At 37.8% G+C, this 19,350-nt stretch overlaps 1 protein-coding gene and 1 long non-coding RNA gene across 15 annotated transcripts in view; one reads left to right on the forward strand and one right to left on the reverse strand.

The window, feature by feature from the left end:
• Window positions 1-19,175, reverse strand: part of SMARCAD1 (SWI/SNF-related, matrix-associated actin-dependent regulator of chromatin, subfamily a, containing DEAD/H box 1) — a 78,104-nt gene extending 58,929 nt beyond the window's left edge. For 2 of the 5 annotated variants that reach the window (XM_042984177.1, XM_007074675.3), the window contains exons 1-3: window positions 19,074-19,175; window positions 18,216-18,457; window positions 1,531-1,708 (exon numbers count right to left, since the gene is read on the reverse strand). In XM_042984177.1, the coding sequence (XP_042840111.1) occupies window positions 1,531-1,708; window positions 18,216-18,405 (368 nt within the window). In that variant the 5' untranslated portion in view covers window positions 18,406-18,457; window positions 19,074-19,175. Of the gene's footprint in view, window positions 1-1,530; window positions 1,709-18,215; window positions 18,458-18,738; window positions 18,825-19,073 lie in introns of those variants that run through there. The other 3 variants (XM_042984175.1, XM_042984174.1, XM_042984176.1) reach the window with 3 other exon arrangements.
• Window positions 19,176-19,241: 66 nt separating this feature from the next.
• The window catches only part of LOC122237988, a 177,042-nt gene continuing 176,933 nt past the window's right edge, over window positions 19,242-19,350 (forward strand). For all 10 annotated transcript variants that reach the window (XR_006216849.1, XR_006216854.1, XR_006216847.1 and 7 more), the window contains exon 1: window positions 19,242-19,333. This is a non-coding gene — a long non-coding RNA (uncharacterized LOC122237988). The remainder of the gene's footprint in view (window positions 19,334-19,350) is intronic.

The following is a 19,350-nucleotide window of genomic DNA, read 5'->3' on the forward strand; positions in this document are numbered from 1 at the left end:
CATTTTCTTCACTTAGCTTCTGATCACACAATCTTTTGACCTTTCTCTTACCTCAACAACTATTCCTTCTTAGGACCTCTCCAGATTTCTTCCCATTTCTCTGTTCCTAAAATCCCAAGTTCCCCTGACCTGAGTCCCTCAACCAAGAGATCTTCTTTTTTCCAGCTATATTAGTGTCCCCTGGTGATTTCATTTTATCATATGACTTTAAATATCAGATCTATATTCTCACAATTCCTAAATTTAGATGCTACCCAGACCTCCCCCCAGAACTCAAATGTCACAAATCCAATTGCCTACTTAACATCTCCTGCCTAGATGTCTAAGAGTCTTCTCAATCACAGCATGTGCAAGACTGAACTGCCACTCTTGCCTTCAAAAGGAGCTCCCCCTATCACACTCAAAACTGTCTTCCATATCTCAGCTATTAGTAACAGTCCTTCCAGTTGCTTAGGCCAATCTCAGGGTCATGTTTGACTCCCTTTTCCCACCCAGTATCAACAATAAAACCTCTCTGCTCTACCTTCAAAGTATATGTAGAATCTAATCCCGTCTAATCATCCCCACAAGGAGTAGCCCAGGCTAAGTGTCCATCATTTCTTGCCTGGGTTATAACAACAGTATCCATACTTCTACACTGCTCCCCTACAGCCTCAAAGACCTTTTTAAACAAGTGAGTGAGATAATTTTACTCCTCTTATCACTACACTCCATTAGCTTCCTACCTCATTCAGAATAAAAGCTAAATAGCCTATGGGCTTAATACCATTAAATCCCTCTTCTACCCTGCTGCTTACCTTGTGACATTATGTCTTTCACTCTCTATCATTTGTTTCCTTAGAAACGTTGGGCATAATACCACTTCAGGGTCACTGAACAAGTTACTTTCAATGACCAGAATACTCCGCCCTTCCTTCCACCCTCATATCCAGATAGTTCACACTTTCTTACCCCCTTCGGGTCTTTACTCAAGCATTATCTTCTCAATAAAGCTTTTTTCCAACTGTGTTCTTTAGAAACCACACTCCTGCCCCTGACCCTGAGCTCCATTATTTTCCTTCCCTTTTGGCCATAATATTTATTATTTGGCATACTATATTGTTTGTTTATTGTCTTTCTACCTGACTATAATATAAGCTCCGTGCTACTCCACAGAATGTGCCCAAAAATGTTAAAATGATTTGACTCCAAGACTCAAGAACAGATCATAAAGCAGTTATAGATGATCAAAGGTACATGTTAAAATAATTTCCCTATCTATGGAGGGCTAAAAAAAGTTACTTCCTCTCACTAACCTTTTTACTGAAAATGACTGTTATCCAGAAGCATATGCTGTGTGTGCATGCCCATACACATACACGGTACCTCTCTATAGCTCTAAGTCAGGGAAAAATAACAAAGATGCAATAGGGAAAAGGCAAAAAAAACGAAGAAAAGAGAGAAGTCACCAAGGTAATTTTCAAATTAAACAATTTTTTCTTGAAAATCCTCTTACATAGACAAATATAACCAATCTATTGAGCTGCTTACACTATAATCACTGTGTCTTTGTTGAACTTTCTCTCTTGAACTGTACTGGAACAATTTGGAGACACGGCATCTTCACTATCAGAAGACAGATCAATATACTGTATTCCCCTTTGATTCTTGAAATAGGATATACCAGCTTTTCTTTCATTTTCTGTAGCTTCTGGAACACTAGAATCTTCTGTAAAGAAAAAAAGGAGAAAAGCATTTTGAGCAACTTGAAAATAAATGTGTTTTTGGTAATTATAATCATGTGCTAAAAATCTCTAACTCTGTTCACAGTTTCCATTCCAAAGCCAAAAATTCCTACCAGTTTTTATTTTTATTATTTTTTAAATGTTTCACTTATTTTATTTTGAAAGGGAGAGAAAAAGAGCATGAGCAGGGAGGGGCAGAGAGAGCGAGAGCGAGAGAGAAAGGGAGAAAGGGAATCCCCAAGTAAGCTCCGCGCTGTCAGTGCAGAGTCCGATGCAGGGGTCGTTCTCAGGAACTGAACCCTGAGGTCATGACCTGAGCTGAAATCAAGAGTCAGACGTTCAACCAACTGGGCCACCCATGCGTCCCCCTACGAGTTTTTAAAGAAAAAATTAATAGTCATCCAGGGCTGATGTTAAATGATTTCCCATTTCACAGGTTAATTTACTTTCAAGGCCCTAGTAAAAACTGCAAAAGAGAGGTTTGTGCTTTATAGTCTCATCTTTTTCTCTCTGTGCTTTTATTTCCTACTATCCAGTTTTCGCCTAAATGACCACAGACGCTACAGCCTAAAAGACTTGGATTTCAATCCTCTTAGCCAAGTTATGTAATCAATCACTCCAAACCTCAGTGTCCTCACCTGCAGAGATGCTAATAATCACAGAGTTAATGTGAATATAAAATCAGAAAATACATATTCAGCATTTAGTTTTGTCATTGGCATATAGCTTGTTTTCAATAAACATTACCTCTTACACAAATGTTGGTTGAATTATGGCCCCTCCAAAATTATTAAGTTTAAGTTGCAAACCCCACTACCTCAGAATGTAACATATTTGGAGATAGGGTCTTCAGAGAGATTAAATTAAAATGAGGTTGTCTGGGTGGGCATCCTAATTCAGTATGACTGATATCTTACAAGAAGAGACAGACACAAAAGATGTATACGTGAAGGGAAGGCCATGTGGGAACACAGTGCGAAGGTGGCCATTTGCAAGCCATGGCAAAAGTCCTCAAAAGAAACCAAACCCGCCAACAACCTTGATCCTAGGCTTACAGCCCCCAGATGTGTAACAAGATAAATGTGTGTTGGTTAAGCCACCTAGTATGGTAATTTGTTATGGCACTTGTCACAAGCTAAAAAAAGCTGGCATCCTTCCAAATAGGTGAGTAAAATATTTTACCAAGGTCTTTCCTCCTTAATATTTGAGTTCCAAAATTATTCTCTCTTCTCTCAGCAAAACCACGATTCTCCCTTACATATTTGAGAAGGAAAAGATCAGATTTAAGAAATTCATATTAAAGTAGTCAATGTCTTGGTCTAGTGAATAGATTTTACAAAGCAATGACCAGATGAATTTTTAGCTCAAAGGTATCAATTTGAAAAACAATCACTGCCATTAACTACTTTCTAGGTCAGTATCAAGTCCTCAAGTGATGCATAAACATTTTTAATCATCACAGTAATCTTGAGGGCACATACTATATCACCATTTTACAGATAAAGTAAGTATAGAGAAAACAATTTGTCCAAAGTCATAAAAGGTAAGGAGCAAATCTGAAATCCAAGCCTAAAGGTCCAAATCCTTGTACTCTTAATACTCAGGCCATCCCCAATACCTGTCACAAAATGGTAGTAATCATTGTAATGAAGCTCATAAGCCATATTTGTAAGTAACATTAACCAAGGCCTACATGACTACTATTCACCTGTAGGGCACTAAAACAAATTTCTTTTACGTAGCACAATGAAGTCTTATCAACACTACTGATAAACGAGTTATGTTGTTTCCAAAACAACAATTTTACAAATGTTGAGTGAAGAACCTGGATGAAGAACTGCACTGGAACAAATTACAGCTACATTAACTGCCATAAACATGAAGACACTTACAAATTCTGATAATTATGTTAACAGTGATTACAGCCCAACTCCTATAGAATAAGTATAAGCATACTATGGACTCTGCTTTTACAAAGTGTTCCTGATATATCACAAATCATACATTAAATTAAAAACTAGATGTCTACTGTATCAAAAATTTGACCTAAAGCTAAATATATTAAATGGTGCTTTCTTTTTTTTTTTTTAATTTTTTTTTTAACTTTTTTAAATTTTATTTTTGAGACAGAGAGAGACAGAGCATGAACGGGAGAGGGTCAGAGAGAGGGAGACACAGACTCTGAAACAGGCTCCAGGCTCTGAGCTGTCAGCACAGAGCCCGACGCGGGGCTCGAACCCACGGACCGCGAGATCATGACCTGAGCCGAAGTCGGCCGCTTAACCGACTGAGCCACCCAGGCGCCCAAACAGTGCTGTCTTTCAAAAGGCTAAGGCAAAATGATTTGGAATGTCTGTTTTTCAGTCTCTTTATTCAATATGAATAATAATCTTTTCAAAATTAGCTACTTAAATGCCTAAATGCCTGAGGGGGCAGGGCTAAACAAATCTATTCATGAGTATTAGAAGAACTAGAGTTTCTTGAACTTGATTACATATTCATCTTTGGTTTTCTCCCCTTATTTTACATATATTATAATACAAAATATACAATGAAGATATATCAATTTTTAAAACTAATGCTTGGGGGTGCCTGGGTGGCTCTGTTGGTTAAGCATCCCACTCTTGACTGCGCCTCAGGTCACAATCTCACAGTTGTGGGATCAAGCCCTGTGTCGGGCTCCACATTTGGCATGGAGGCAACTTGGGATTCTTTTTCTCCTGTCTCCCCCTCTCTCTGCCCCTCCCCTGCTCGAGCATGGTACGCATTCTCTCTCTCAAAATAAATAAACATTAAAAAAACAAACAAAACTAATGCTTAATATGCTTACTGATGCTTAACAAGAAAAAAAATAAAAGAAGTTTGGCTTACTCTCTATCACATATGCAATCACTTAGAGCTCTCAGTGGTTATGTACATATATCATAAAAATATGCACACTATACTCTATGTATACAACATACATTGTGTAGGATATGTTATACATATACATATACCTATATATAAAAATATACATTAAACATGTACACTGCTTTGAACCAAGTGGCATGCCCACAGCCCAAATAGTAAGTGACTAACAGAAGAGGTAGTTTGAGGGGTGTCTGGGTGGCTCAGTCAGTTGGGCGTCCGACTTCAGTTCAGGTCATAATCTTGCGCATGGGTTTGAGCCTGTGTCAGGCTTTGTGCTGATGGCTCAAAGCCTGGAGCCTCCTTCAGATTCTGTGTCTCTTTCTCTCTCTGCCCCTTCCCTGCTCACGTTCTGTCTCTTTCTCTCTCTCTCTCTCTCAAAATAAGTAAACATTAAAAAAAAAAAAAACACTAAAAAAAACAAAAACAAAAACAAAAAAAGAAGAGGTACTTTGATAATATAGAGGATAAGGGAAAGTTACAATACAACAGCATTTCTCAAACTGCAGAACCCCTTTTGCACTCTTAAAAACTGAGGACCCGAAAGAACTCTTGCTTATGCTGGTTACATCTAAGATACTACCGTACTGGAAAGCAGAAACTGAGAAACTTTACTTATTAAACTGTTTACATAATAACAAATATTATTATGAAAACTACATCCCCTCATGCCACTCCTCTCCCCAAATTTACTAAGAATGCCACTGTTTTACATTTGTAAAAATCTTTGGTTTAAAATAAGACAGATTCTATCTGCTTCTGCAATTCATCTATTGTAGTTACTGTTTTTTTTTAGGTTTATGAAGACAATCATGCCTCACAGTTATATAGTTAGGAAGGGTATTTTCATAGCCTTTTTACAATACTGTGGATATTCCTTGATACTAAACCCAAATTTGACAAGTGGAAGTTTTTTAAAGGCCAGTTGCAATGTGGAATCTGAAACTATATGAATAAACTTCTGCATCTTATTACATTAAAACCCACTGGTCTATCTTGCACTTTAATGTGTTATTTTGTAACACTGTGCTGTGCATTGTAACACCAATGCATTGGTGATTTGAAAAATACTGGTTCACTTGATTATTGTAGATCTTCCAAATGTTGACACATTTCATATTTTATCAAAAATTAAATTCATTAGTATCACCATTGATCTTCAAGTATCTGGAGACTGTCAAACTCACAGTTGTGGATATGCTAGTTTTCCAAAATCCGAACTTTCCTTTGAAAACTGGAATTTTAACACCAGCAGTATATGCTGCCAGTTGTTTTCCTTGGTGTCACTGTTCATCTCTGAGAAAATGTCTGAAATACGTAAGTCTGCTTAGCTACATTTTGTCATTCTTTTAAGTAAATATGGTATTCAGTGAAAAAATGAGAAGTTAAATTCACAACTGAAAGCAACTGTTCAAATGTTTTCCCTTGAGAAAGGGATTACTGTATACTTCAAGATGCCGCTAAGGCTGGTTCACATTTTGTTTTACAAAGTATTAAAAAGACACTCACCGTTGGGGCACCTGAGAGGCTCAGTTGCTCAGGTCTTGATCTCATGGTTAGCCTGCTTCAGAACCTCTTCCCCCTCTTTCTCCGCCCCTCCCCCACTCCCGCTTGCACACTCTTTCTCAAAAATAAACATTAAAAACAAAAGACACCTATTGCTAAGCTGAGATTTACCAAAATTTACAGTTTTTACCGCTTTATCAAAAACATTTCTTTGGAGGGGGGAGGGGTAGAGAGAGAGGGAGACCCAGAACTCAAAGGGGGCTCCAGGCTTCATGCTGTCAGCACAGAGCCAGATGCCAGGCTCGAACTCCTGAACCGTGAGCCAAAGTAGGATGCTTAACCAACTGAGCCACCCAGGTGCCCCTATCCAAAACATTAAGTGAAACTAACATTTAAAAAATTTTAAGAATACAGTAACTATTAGAACAGTTTGGAGTCTCGGCCTTGACTTATGCTAAGGCACCAGCAGTTTTACCTACCATGGCTTTAGTACCATCAGTGCAAATATCAACAGTAAAAAGGCAAGTAATATCTTACTGTCATGAAAGTAGCTTGCCCTTAGGGATCCTAAAGGTTCACATACCACAGTCTGAAAACAGATGGGACAGAATAAGAGCTTGTTTATATAAAAATATCAACTTTCCAATATAGTCAATAATTTAGAATTAGAATAATAATGCTTAGATTTGTTTGTTTGAACTATTTCTGGAAGTAAGCAACAGCAAAAATAGCTAAGAGGGAATGGCCAAAACTTGATGCAATGATGCTGAGCCAAGGCAAACAAGCACTTTTAAACAGCAGCACAAAAGAGACGGGAAATTAAAGAATGGTAAAGCGTAGAAATAATTATAAAGGTATCAGCTACTATTAAAATCTGACATGTGCTGACCGTCTTCTGTGTAAAAGGCACTGTCCCAGGAGGTAGGGACTAGTTAAGAAAAAAAAGGGCAAGTTATCGTCCAACTTGCACCAAAGAAATGAATAATAGGAACTAAGCAGTCATGTACACAAGTAACTGTTATAAAATAGAATTCATGCCATGACAGAATAAACAAAATGCTACAGGAACATGTAGGAAAACAGCCTACCCTTTCGTATAAAAACAATAAAAAAGCCTATCATGTTTTAGAGATAGAAGATGATTTTGGGCGCCTGGGTGGCTCAGTTGGTTAAGTGTTCAGCTTTTGACTTCGGCTTGGGTCATGATCTCACACTTCATGAGATCAAGCCCCAGATGAGCCCTACATCGGGCTCCATGCTGACAGGGCAGAGCCCGCTTGGGATTCTCTCTCTCTGCCCCTCCCCTGCTCTCTCTCTCTCAAAATAAACATTAAAAAAAAAAAAAAAGATGATGATATTTTTCTCATTACCAAAAGTTAATGGGAACCTCCATCATGAGAATATGCAAGAAGACTCCACGGTTCCAGGAAGTTTTTCCAAACTAAATTCCCCATTGGTGGTAGGCAGAAAAGAAGGCAATCTTATATTCCAAATTTTTCCAGTTTGTTTGTACCCATTCTCACATCTAAGTCTACCATTAAAAAAAAAGAAGAATTTGGGGTGCCTCGGTAGCTCAGTTGGTTGGGCGTTCAACTTTGGCTCGGGTCATGATTTCGCAGTTTGTGGGTTCAAGCCCCACGTTGGGCTCTGAGCTGTCAGCTCAGAGCCTGGAACCTGCTTCGGAGTCTGCCCTCTCTCTCTCTGCCCTCTCTGCCCCTCCCCCGCTCATGCTCCATGTCTCTCAAAAATAAACATTAAAAAAAAAAAGAAGCAGCATATAAGCCTGACACTAGTATGACCTTTCCAAATGGTCCAAGATCAAGGACCACTCAAAAACAAAAAATCACTACTAGATTATGAGTTGACACTAAAGTAGTCCAAATTAATTTGATAATCCATATATAAAGTAGAATGAAAACACATAAACCTTTGTATCTATCCTGAAGACTTATAAAACTGTGCCATTTATGATACTCTAATTGTGTTGCTCTACATGGTTCAATTCTCTAACATGGCAACTAACTCTGAATACCAAGTAAAACACATCACTGATTTACCTTTTTAAAAGGTAACCAAAATAATAGTAAAATTTGGGCAGTCTTAATTGGAATGTCATAGTAGAAAGAGAAATACCTTTACTATCTTCTAAAAGATAAACTATCTCTCTGATGAAAACTCTATAAAAAGACAAAGAATATACTGAATACAAGATTGAAGAATAGTTTCTAACACATCACTCTAAGATGACATGAGAAAGAAGCATCTAAGGTTTAAGCCAAATGAAAGATAAATATAAAAGATGTAAAGAAAAAGAAAGCCATGCTATTACTATTGGACAAAGCATGTGTTAAACTTGAGATACTTTTTAATAACAGAATTTACATCTACAATAGAAATATAACTGACATACATCTTAACTTCATATTAATAACAAGAGATAAACACTGCAAGATATATAAGGCAAAAAGTTAACAGAAACAAATATGAGGCTTTAACTGTCTAAGCTCTTAATAGCACAAAAATAATTAAGACATAGATTAGTGCTTTTCAAACACTTTTGATTGGGACCCACTGTAAGAGAGACATTTGAAAAGTTTTTCTTTTTTTTTAATGTTTATTTTTGAGAGGGGGGGCGGGGGGGAGGGAGAGAGAGAGAGGAGAGAGAGACAGAGCACAAGTGGGGGAGGGGCAGAGAGAGAGTGATACACAGAATCCAAAGCAGGCTCCAGGCTCTGAGCTGTCAGCACAGAGCCTGACATGGGGCTCTAACCCAAAAACCGTGAGATCATGACCTGAGTTGAAGTCAGATGCTTAACCAACTGAGCCACCCAAGTGCCCCATTTTTAAATACATATAACTGAAATAAAAGTTTCAGAGGCTTTCTATTAAATGATACTTTGATAATTTTCTATTTATTCCACTCCATTAAAAAACAGTTGTATGTAATTACTCAGGATCCAAGAAACTGACTTTATGACACAATGTTTGTGTTCCACAGTTTGAAAAAAATTATATAAATAAAATTCATCTATTATTTGGCACATAATTAAGTCTATCACTTAGATTATGTCATTTTTTCAAGAAATCTTACAACTTTTATAGAAAGTAATGGCAAATTAGGCCCCAAAGAAAATTTCAGTAAATTACCTAAAGTAGAAATACTGTAGACCATATGCTCTGGTCATAAAATAATAAAATTAGAAATAAATGTTAATAAAAATACTGAAGCAAAATTTCACCTACTTAGAAATTTAAAAAAGAAAAAAAGCCACAGAAACCACTTCTTTGGACTTTCAGGTCAAAGAAGAAGAAAAAACAAAACAAAACAAAAAAAACACTTCAAAATCTATGACCTACTGTATACATACCTTAAAACCACAGAATTAAGATAATGTTGTAAACAAATATAGAATTAGAGAAATTGATTAATGGCCTGTTAAGATACAAATATACATGGGAATTTAGACTATAATGATGTTTCATATATAAGAAGAAAGGTTTATCAATAAACTGTTCTGGGACAACAAACTAGTAAATGACAAATAATGAGCAAAGGAGAAAACAGTATCACCCATTCTTTGGTCCTGATAACAAAATAAATTCCAGATGAGATTTAAGATTAAAATAAAAATCAACACAAAACCCAACTCAGCAGTTTGGCTATCAACGCAGAACCTGATTCAAATTCATTAGTTTGGCTATCAAAACAAAACAACACAAGAAAGAAACAAGTACTAGCAAGGATGTGGAGAGACTAGAACCCTTGTGAACTGCTGGCAGAAAAGTAAAATGGTGCAAGCATTAATGGAAAACATGTGATGGCTTCTTATATGATCTATCAATTCCATTTCTGGGTATATACCCTAAAGAACTGAAAGCAGAGTCCCTAAGAGATAGTTACACACCCATTTCACAGAAGCATTAGTCACAATAACCTAAAGGGAAAAGCAACCCAAGTGTCCATCCACAAATGAATGGATAAACAAAATGTAGTATATACACACAATAGGGTATTTTTCAGTCTTGAAAAGGAAATTCTGATACATGCTACAACATAGGTGAACCTTAAAGACATTATGCAAAAGGAAATCAGCCACTCACAGACAAATTCTGTATAATTCCACTTTTATGAGGTATCTAGAGAAGTCAAATTCAGAGACAGAAAGTACAAGGGTGGCTGCCACAAGCTGGGGATAGGAGGGAAGTGTTTAATCGGAGGGAAGAGTTTTATGGGAAAAAGTTTCATTTCTGCAAGATGAAGAATTCTGAATTTAATTGGACAATAATGTGAACATACCTAACACTCCCGCAATATGTATTCTTAATAGCAAAAATGGTAAATTTTATGTTTATTTTACTACAATTAAAAATAAAAACACAGCTGTGCTGTATATATTATACGTGTGTGTGTGTGTGTGTATATACATATATATATATATTATTACAATAAAGGAATGCCTGTCTGATCAGGACTTATGCTCTAGATGCCATCAAAGAAATGAACAAATTGACCACATGAAAATGTAAAATTTCTCTATGGCAAACAACAAACAAGGAATCAAAAGAACAAAAGATTTTAAATTATCAGAAAAAGAGAAAAAGGAGCACAGAAAAAGTCCAAATGGCTAATATATTAATGAAAACATACTTAACTTTAAAATTAAGAATAAAAACAAAGCAATTTCATTGCCTATTAAACATTAAAAAGGTGTGCAATATTTTGGCTTAGTATGAAAAAGTAGACCTCTAAAAACCAAACTGTAGTCTGGTGCAAACTGGTAAAGCTTTGTAGGGCACCTTGGTGATTACTAAAATATTACTAATATTCACTCTGACAATTCCATTTCCAAGAATTTTTCTACAGGTTATACACAAGCTAAAATATCTGTGTAAAAGGATGGTCACTGTAACATTCTTTTGATCACACACACACACACACACACACACACACAAAAGAAAAAACCCAATCAACCAATGTCCATTAATAGGAGACTACATGAACTATAATACATCTATATAAGACATTCTGTAGTCATTAAAAAAAATTAAGGTATAGCATATAATATACACTGTACATATAGTAAAAACAAAAACCTGGAATATATACAGGCAGGGAAAAAAATGTGAAAGAATAAACACCAAAACTAAGGGATTATAGAAGCTTCTTGTTACACAATATTGCATCTTTTTAAAATATACTTTATTTTGAAGGAAACAATAGCTAAGCATAGAATAAAATGGTAGAGAAAGGAAAGACAGATGAAAGCATACACTTAAAATGTACTTAAGATTTTTACTTAAGTATGAGTACTCATTGTACTTTCTTCTATCAGAACAATTCAGCACTAAGCCTTCTACAAAGTATTGCTTTTCAACACTTGCACACATTAAGAAACCAGAGCGACTATCCAAAGATATAGAGATGATTCACATTTTGGTGACACACACCTAAAAACCTTAGTATCACCTGGTTACAAAATCATGATGCTAAAATGATACACTCAGCTCCATTATTCAAAGGATCATACCTGTTTTACCATTTGCAGAGACTTCAGAGAACTTCTAAGCAAAGGAAGTGAAGTTAAAAAATGCTGATTTCTTGCAGCGCCTGGGTGGCTCAGCCAGTTAAGTATCTGACTCTTGGCTTTGACTCAGGTCATGATCTCACCATTTGTGAGATGGAGCCCTGTGTCGGGCTCTGTGCTGACAGCGCAGAGCCTGCTTGGGATATTCTCTCTCTCTCTCTCTCCCTGGCCCTCCCCTGCTCACTTGCTCTCTCTTTCTCTCTCAAAATAAATAAATAAACATTAAAAAAAAAAAAAAAAACTTAAAAAAATTTTTTTTAATGCTGATGTCTTACCCAAGGTCATACAACCTGTATGACACAGCAGTGCTCTCTGGAAATCTTTCTAATTAACGGGAATAATTTTAAATTTTTCTATTAAAAAGTTACTTTCAACATGACAACCACAGTGAAATGGCAATTATTTTAGGACACTGAATCTATTTCGCTAAGAAATTAGGCAAGCTTATACTAAAACATTCCTCCATTCCAACCTCAAAATAATTGATTAACCCATTTATTTTTACTTTATCACTTTTTCTCCCCAGATAAAATGTGTCTCTATTTCTGTGTGACATTAAACAGTCTAGCTGTGCTCCCATTCCTATCCCTAGATGCCTGTCTTCAGATACCTCCCGTCCCTTCACCCTTTCCCTCTCCACTAGTTTCTTCCCCTTGGCCAACAAGTATCTCAGTCCAACAATCCTGAAACATCTTTTGACACTGCCTTCCTGTCAAGTTGTTTCTCTCCCTTCTTGAAAGACTAATCTTCACTTCCTTACCTTTCTACTGAAAGGGTTAAAGGTCTGTAAAAGGTTAACCGCAACGTTTAATTTCCAAGGAAAGTGGTCTCTATCAGTTCCCATCCAATTTGACTTTTCTACAGTATTTGATACTGTTCACTATACACAAAACTGGAAACTCACCTTTCTTTAGCTTTCAAGGTACTATCATTTTCTATGACTACTCTAGTTATCCTTTATACCTCCACTGGTTTCCCTTCATCTGTCCATCATGAAATGTTTTTTACTATACACTGTGCTTGGGGACATTTTTTAAATACTATAATGATGACCCCCAAAGTTGATTTCTCAGGTTCCAACCATCCCTGAGCTACAAACTCTGATGTTCAACTCTCTACTAGATCTCGCTTCTAAAATAGGAGAGCTGAGGGGCGCCTGGGTGGCTCAGTCGGTCAGGCGTCCAACTTCAGCTCACATCATGATCTCGCGGTTCGTGGGTTCGGGCCCCGCATCGGGCTCTCTGCTGACACCTTGGAACCTGAAGCCTGCTTTGGATTCTCTGTCTCCCTCTCTCTGTACTCCTCCCCCACTCACACCTGTCTCTCTCTCAAAAATAAATAAACATTAAAAAAAATAAAATAGGAGAACTGAAACTCAACATGTTTTAGTATCTTTCTCCTAAATACACTAATTCAGTAGACTGTGCCAATCACCCAGCTGTTTAAGCAAGAAATATCTGAGTTATCTTTAAACTCTCCACATTTATTTAAACAACTTTAATGTTTATTTATTTAAGACAGAGAGAGAATCCCAAGCAGGCTCTGCACTGTCAGTGCAGAACCCAACGTGGGGCTCAAACTCATGGACCATAAGATCATGACCTTAACCATTATCAAGAATCTGACGCTTAACTGACTGAGCCACCCAGGTGCCCCTAAACTCTCCACATCTACTTGATCACCAAATACATCAAATACTGAAATATAAAATTTCCCTAAAATGCCTCCTCTGTCCTACTATCATTTTCCCATATTTAGACTTCAATTAATTCAACAGCTTTATCAATGGTCTTCTCATACTAAAATGCTCTATAGTGTATACCAAAAAAAGTCCATCCTTCCTGGCACAGCATAAAAAGGCCCCTCACAACCTAGCAGTTTACATTTCTATCTTTTCAGCTTCATCCATACAGCCCGAAACCTCCTCTTCCACAGATAATATAACCTTCCTATTCCCATAGACATACCACACTTCAAAGCAATATATATTTTCACCTCTTGTTCACCAAATAAGCCCTGATTCATTGTTTAGGGTCCAAAGTAATCTCTCTGTGACTCTTCCTGATCCTGCCCAGGAAGAATAGATGAGCATTTTTGAATTGGATTGCAATCCTACACTATTTAACATCTTCCCCTGTGAATTATTACATTATACTATTTTAACTATGTAGGTATACATGTCCTTTTCTCCTCGTGCTCCTTGAGGATCAAACTTTGCTCATATTTTTATTCTTTATGCATAAAATATAAGCTCTTTCCTCTCTCATCTGCCATCATTTTATTCCCTTGAAACCCACTGTGGTCTCAAAAAGGTCAAAGAAAAAGAGAGAAATAATGTGTAAGCAATAATCATTAATAACTCTGGATACAATAAAAGCAAAATAAACCTGGGAGGGAGAGGTGCCCACAAGTTAAGTGTATGTCATCTCATATCCAAAAGCTGGATTGGATCAAGGGAGCCTGTCCTGTATCAAAAGCAGTTTCAAGTGACCATGGCTGAAGAATGCCTGACAGCTATGGGACTGTTTCAAGATTATAAACAGGAGGAAGGATATTTTCAAATATTTGTATAATTACTAGTATCACCCCACTTATTCAATACTACTTCCTTCAACACATATTTATTAAGAGCCTACTATACAGCAGTCATTGCTCTGAACAATGGTGAACAAGTAAATAGACAAACTCTCTGCTCGCATGGATATCTTCTAATAAGGGAGACACAAATATATAGTCCATGTTAGGCAGTAATAAATACTATATAGAAAAATACAGTAGATACAGCTGGGGGGAGGGGCTGGAGTTGCTACTTCAAAGACTGTGATGGGGAAGGCCTTCTAAAGGCAGTAAATATATCACTAAGCCCAAAATCATATGCAAATATCAGCAGGAAGGGTCTTGGAGGCAGAAGAAAGAGCAAATGGGAAGAAGGAAAGACTGCGCTGTGCCTGCCATATTTTTTAAAAGGTATGGCTGGGGGCACCTGAGTGGTTCAGTCGGTTAAGCGTCTGACTTGGGCTCGGGTCATGATCTCATGATCTCATGATCTCACGGTTCGTGAGTTCGAGCCCTACATCGGGCTCTGGGCTGACAGGTCAGAGCCTGGAGCCTGCTTCAGATTCTGTGTCTCCCTCTGTCTGCCCCTCCGCTGCTTGCACTCTCTCGCATTGTCTCAAGAATAAACATTAAAAAAATAAATAAATAAAATAAAAAAATAAAAAAGGTGTGGCTGTGACACAGTAACTCAGTGGTAGGAAATAAGATCTTAAGATTGGTAAAATTAAGAGTTAGCTGAAAGAGTCATTACAGGTAATTTTTACAATTCCCATCCTATTTATGAAATTAGATTTACAGGAATGCAAGCTGGTGCAGCCACTCTGGAAAACAGTATAGAGGGTCCTCAAAAAACTAAAAGTAGAACTACCCTACGACCCACCAAATGCACTACTAGGTATTTATCCAAGGGATACAGGTATGCTGTTTTGAAGAGGCACATTCACCCCAATGTTTATAGCAGCACTATCGACAATAGCCAAAGAATGGAAAGAGCCCAAACGTCCATCTATGGATGAATGGATAAAGATGTGGCGTGTGTGTGTGTGTGTGTGTGTGTGTGTGTGTGTATACATGCATACATACACACATAATGGAGTATTACTCAGCAATCAAAAAGAATGAAATCTTGCCATTTCCAACTACGTGGATGGAAATGGAGGGTATTATGCTAAGTGAAATTAGTCAGAGAGAGACAAATATCATATGACCTCACTCATATGAAGACTTAAAGATACAAAACAGATGAACATAACGGAAGGGAAATAAAAAATAATATAAAGACAGGGAGGGGGACAAAACATAAGAGACTCATAAATATGGAGAACAAACAGAAGGTTACAGGAGGGGGATGGGCTAAATGGGTAAGGGGCACTACTTACTACTCCTGAAATCATTGTTGCACTCACTATACACTAACTAATTCGGATGTAAATTAAAAAATAAGTAGAATTAAAAAATTTTTAAAAATTAGATGATTTAGACCTGATTTAGACCCTAACGCTCCATTGTAAATAAGCAAATATAGCATTTGTCACACAATGATAGAATAAGAAGTTATCATACGGTGATAAAGGAAGTAAGGTCAAAATCCACATCCCAACCAATGAGTCCCTAATCTCCATTATCTAGTTAGGATTCTAAAAGAACTTCGGTACCTTGTCCTCTACTGGGACCCAAACTCCAACACTCGGTCAGCATTCCCCACCCCATGCTAAGTCGCCTCAGGTCTTGTCTGACATGATACATTGGGGGCAGGACATTTAATTATTATTTGAATTTTTAAAGGCATGCCCAATGGCTGAGGATGGGTCCCTTATACCTATTCTGATGTACAAAACTACCATTTTTTTCAATAACCTAAACTAAAATTATTGTTTAATCTCATTCCTCCTCCAGATTTGGTTGTAAAACTTTGCCCTTTCTTTGAAATATTTCGTATCTGTTCCTTCTCCCTTTCTATTATAATCAAGTTTAGATTAAAAGAGCTTCCTAAATGAATTCTCTCCCTTCAAAAAATGTACAGTACTCATGACTGCTAGACTGATTTTTCTTGACAAAACAACTTTCTTTCATCATTTTACCCTTCTATCTAAGAGGGCTTTAATGGATCCCTAATAACTACAATGTAAAATTGAAACCTAACCTTTGTTTTTAAGATTCTTCCAAATTCACAGTACCACCTACAGTCATCTTTTCTTACCATTCTCAGAACAAACTTAATTTTTATATTTCCCAATGTCATGAAGACTACCCATGTGATTTGTAAAGGCAATCTCAGTTTGTAGGAAAAGTGTACACATAAGGGAAAAAAAAAATCCCAATAAAGGTGAATAAAATCTCCTTAAACAGAAAAAAAAAGTAGACCAGCATCTTCTGATTGGAAGAGACAATTAAGAATTTCACATTAATATTGATAAAATATTCCACTGAGCTCCAGTTTACAAAGTGATTTTTATTCTATAGATGAAAAAATTGTTAATCTCAAATTGTAAGTAATTTGTCCAATGTCTAATTTAACTAAAATGAAGCAGCCGAAACTTCTAAGGATTCAAAATCCCATGCCTACACATTGGCCTTCCCAGTCCTCTCTAACTACATAGGAAACAGACTAATACATGTGTTGTTAAAATATTAAAGTACCTGGGTGTTTACATATTAACTAGAGCATGTTATGCAGAGTAGGTATCTATTGAAAGAATGGACACAAGGACATCACTCCTGGGCTTCCGTGGTTCCCCCACAGAATTTGGACAAGTTCAGAGCCTTTCATACAAACGAAGCTTTTCAAAATGTGACTCCTCATTACCACGTAATTCAACCTACCAAATCATTCCACCATGTTCCAATTATACCCAAGTATTCTGAGGTGTGATTCAAATGGTAACTTGTAGGGAGTCTGCCATCACTGTTAAACAGAAGACTAGCAAACAAAATAAGATACCAACATTACAACCTATGTATTACCAATCTTGTCAGGGCCACATCAACATAAAAGCTGCTAGGGAAATACTGAGTTTTGCATTAAAAAAGGAATTACTAAAATAAACATTAAAATAAAACTTCTAATATTCCTTTCACCCTTCAAAAGAAACTGCATAATACAAACAATTAAAAGTTTATGCTCAGTAATTAGATTGCTTGGATTTGAGTTCCAGTGCTATCAACTTCCTAACAATTTAACTTCTCTGGGTCTCATTTCAACAAAATGTGGATAAAATCTTGCAGGACTGCTGTGCAAATTAAATGAGACTGCGTAGTACTCAGTATTATGCCTAAAATGTAAGAAGAGTTCAAATATATTCTAATTGTTAATTGTTCAAAGAACATAGATTAAAATGGAAATGCTAATTTTTGGCTTCCTCTCAAATCGTGTTATTGTCTGTGACAACCAGCTTAAGAAGTTAAAAATGGTTCATTCACCTTGAACAATACCAATTATTCATTTGCACCCTGGGGAATCTCCAGAAGTCCAGTGGTGGCAAAATCTGAATGAGATCTGCCCTTCATTTGTTCAGAGGTGGTCTTCACGCACCTTGAGTAAAGTCTGGTTCATACTAAGTGAGCAATTATTTTTTGGAAAATACCGGAATTAATATAAACGCCTGGCCAAATAGCAGACTCAGTCTACATCATAGGACTGAATCACCTAGTTTCTCTTCCAGCAGCAACTATTCTGACCTAAGGATGACCTAAATTCAGATATCAACTTCCATCACTGGGCCACATTCCAAGAACTCATATAAAACTGAAGAAGCTATGGATGCTCAGTTGATGGTACAATGGTGCCTATGGCAGCCCCAAAGCCGTATTTAAAGGCGCAAGGTGGAAAACAATGTATTAGTACATACAACATCAAGAATAAATATTAGAATCTCTTCTGCTTTTCATCTTCTAAATACCTCTTGATGCTACATCAATTTGCAACATTGTAACTCACCTGTTTTTTCAGTTATATCTGAATCAGGTGTGCCTGCCCTGCTAACCTCCCCTTCAGCATTCTCTTCTTCAGCACTAAGAGAAATTGGTGAAGAAGGGCCAGGCTGGGAGGGTTGGGGGGTTGCTTCGGGCACTTCCTCAATCTTACTCCTTTTCTCAAAGCGAAAACGGTCCAAGTTGAAAAGATTCATATTGGCAGAAACCACCACCACCCTGTGGAATTAAGAGCTTTAAATGAACTATCTGCAGGAAAAAAATAAAAAGAGAAAAAGAGGCCATGAAAACAATATAAAATATACAAAGCCTTAGCAGTTCATTCCCAAGGCAATTAAGAGCACACAAACATGCCAGTGGCACAGGATGACTATTATGGCTGCGCCTCATTGTTAGGCCACAATGATCAGAAGGTGAACAGGGATATCTTTTTAAAATTTTCCATTTCTGTCTCTACTCCCCTTCTTCGCCCCCCTCCCCGCCCCGCCTTCCTCAAACCACACGCTGACCCTCGTGCAACCTCCTCTTACCCCAGCACGCGCAGGCACGTTCCCCACTCTAACCCCCCTGCGGGCCGCGCCCCCGCCCACAGTGAGAGGCTCCCTGCACTACGGTGCTCCCTGCCTCGAGAAAGGACGTGCCAGGGCCCGCGCCTCGATACTGCGGGGACACAAAGGGGCCAAAGAAGGGGAGCGGCGGAGGCCGTGCTGGCGGGCACCCGCCCGGAAGTTGACGCGGCGCGATCCCAGCTGAGAGGAAGCTGATAGGATCAAGAAAACACAGGGAGGGTTCAGAGCTGGAGAGTGTGCTGCAGCATCTCTTTTAATGATCACCCAATCGCCCTCTTTCTTCCTTTAGTACTTACAGTCTTGCAGGCTCGATGCGATGTAACAAAGGTTGAAAGAAAAAATAATTCCTGGCGTGGGGCGACGGTAGCCGGGCCGGGACCTTCCAAAACAGCACGGAGAGACCAAAGGAGCGCGCGGTGATGACGCAACACGCAGCTTAGGCTTTTTTTTCTTCCCCAGCGACGCGCGAGCGGAAGATGTCTAGGCGCGCGCTGTTGCCATGGTAATTCGTACCCGCCTCTACGCTTGTGAGCTCGTTTATGGCCTCTTTCTCCAGGTTAGCTAGAGTTATTA

The sequence above is a fragment of the Panthera tigris genome, chromosome B1, assembly GCF_018350195.1.
Source record: "Panthera tigris isolate Pti1 chromosome B1, P.tigris_Pti1_mat1.1, whole genome shotgun sequence".
In the NCBI taxonomy this organism is placed as follows: Eukaryota; Metazoa; Chordata; class Mammalia; order Carnivora; family Felidae; genus Panthera; species Panthera tigris.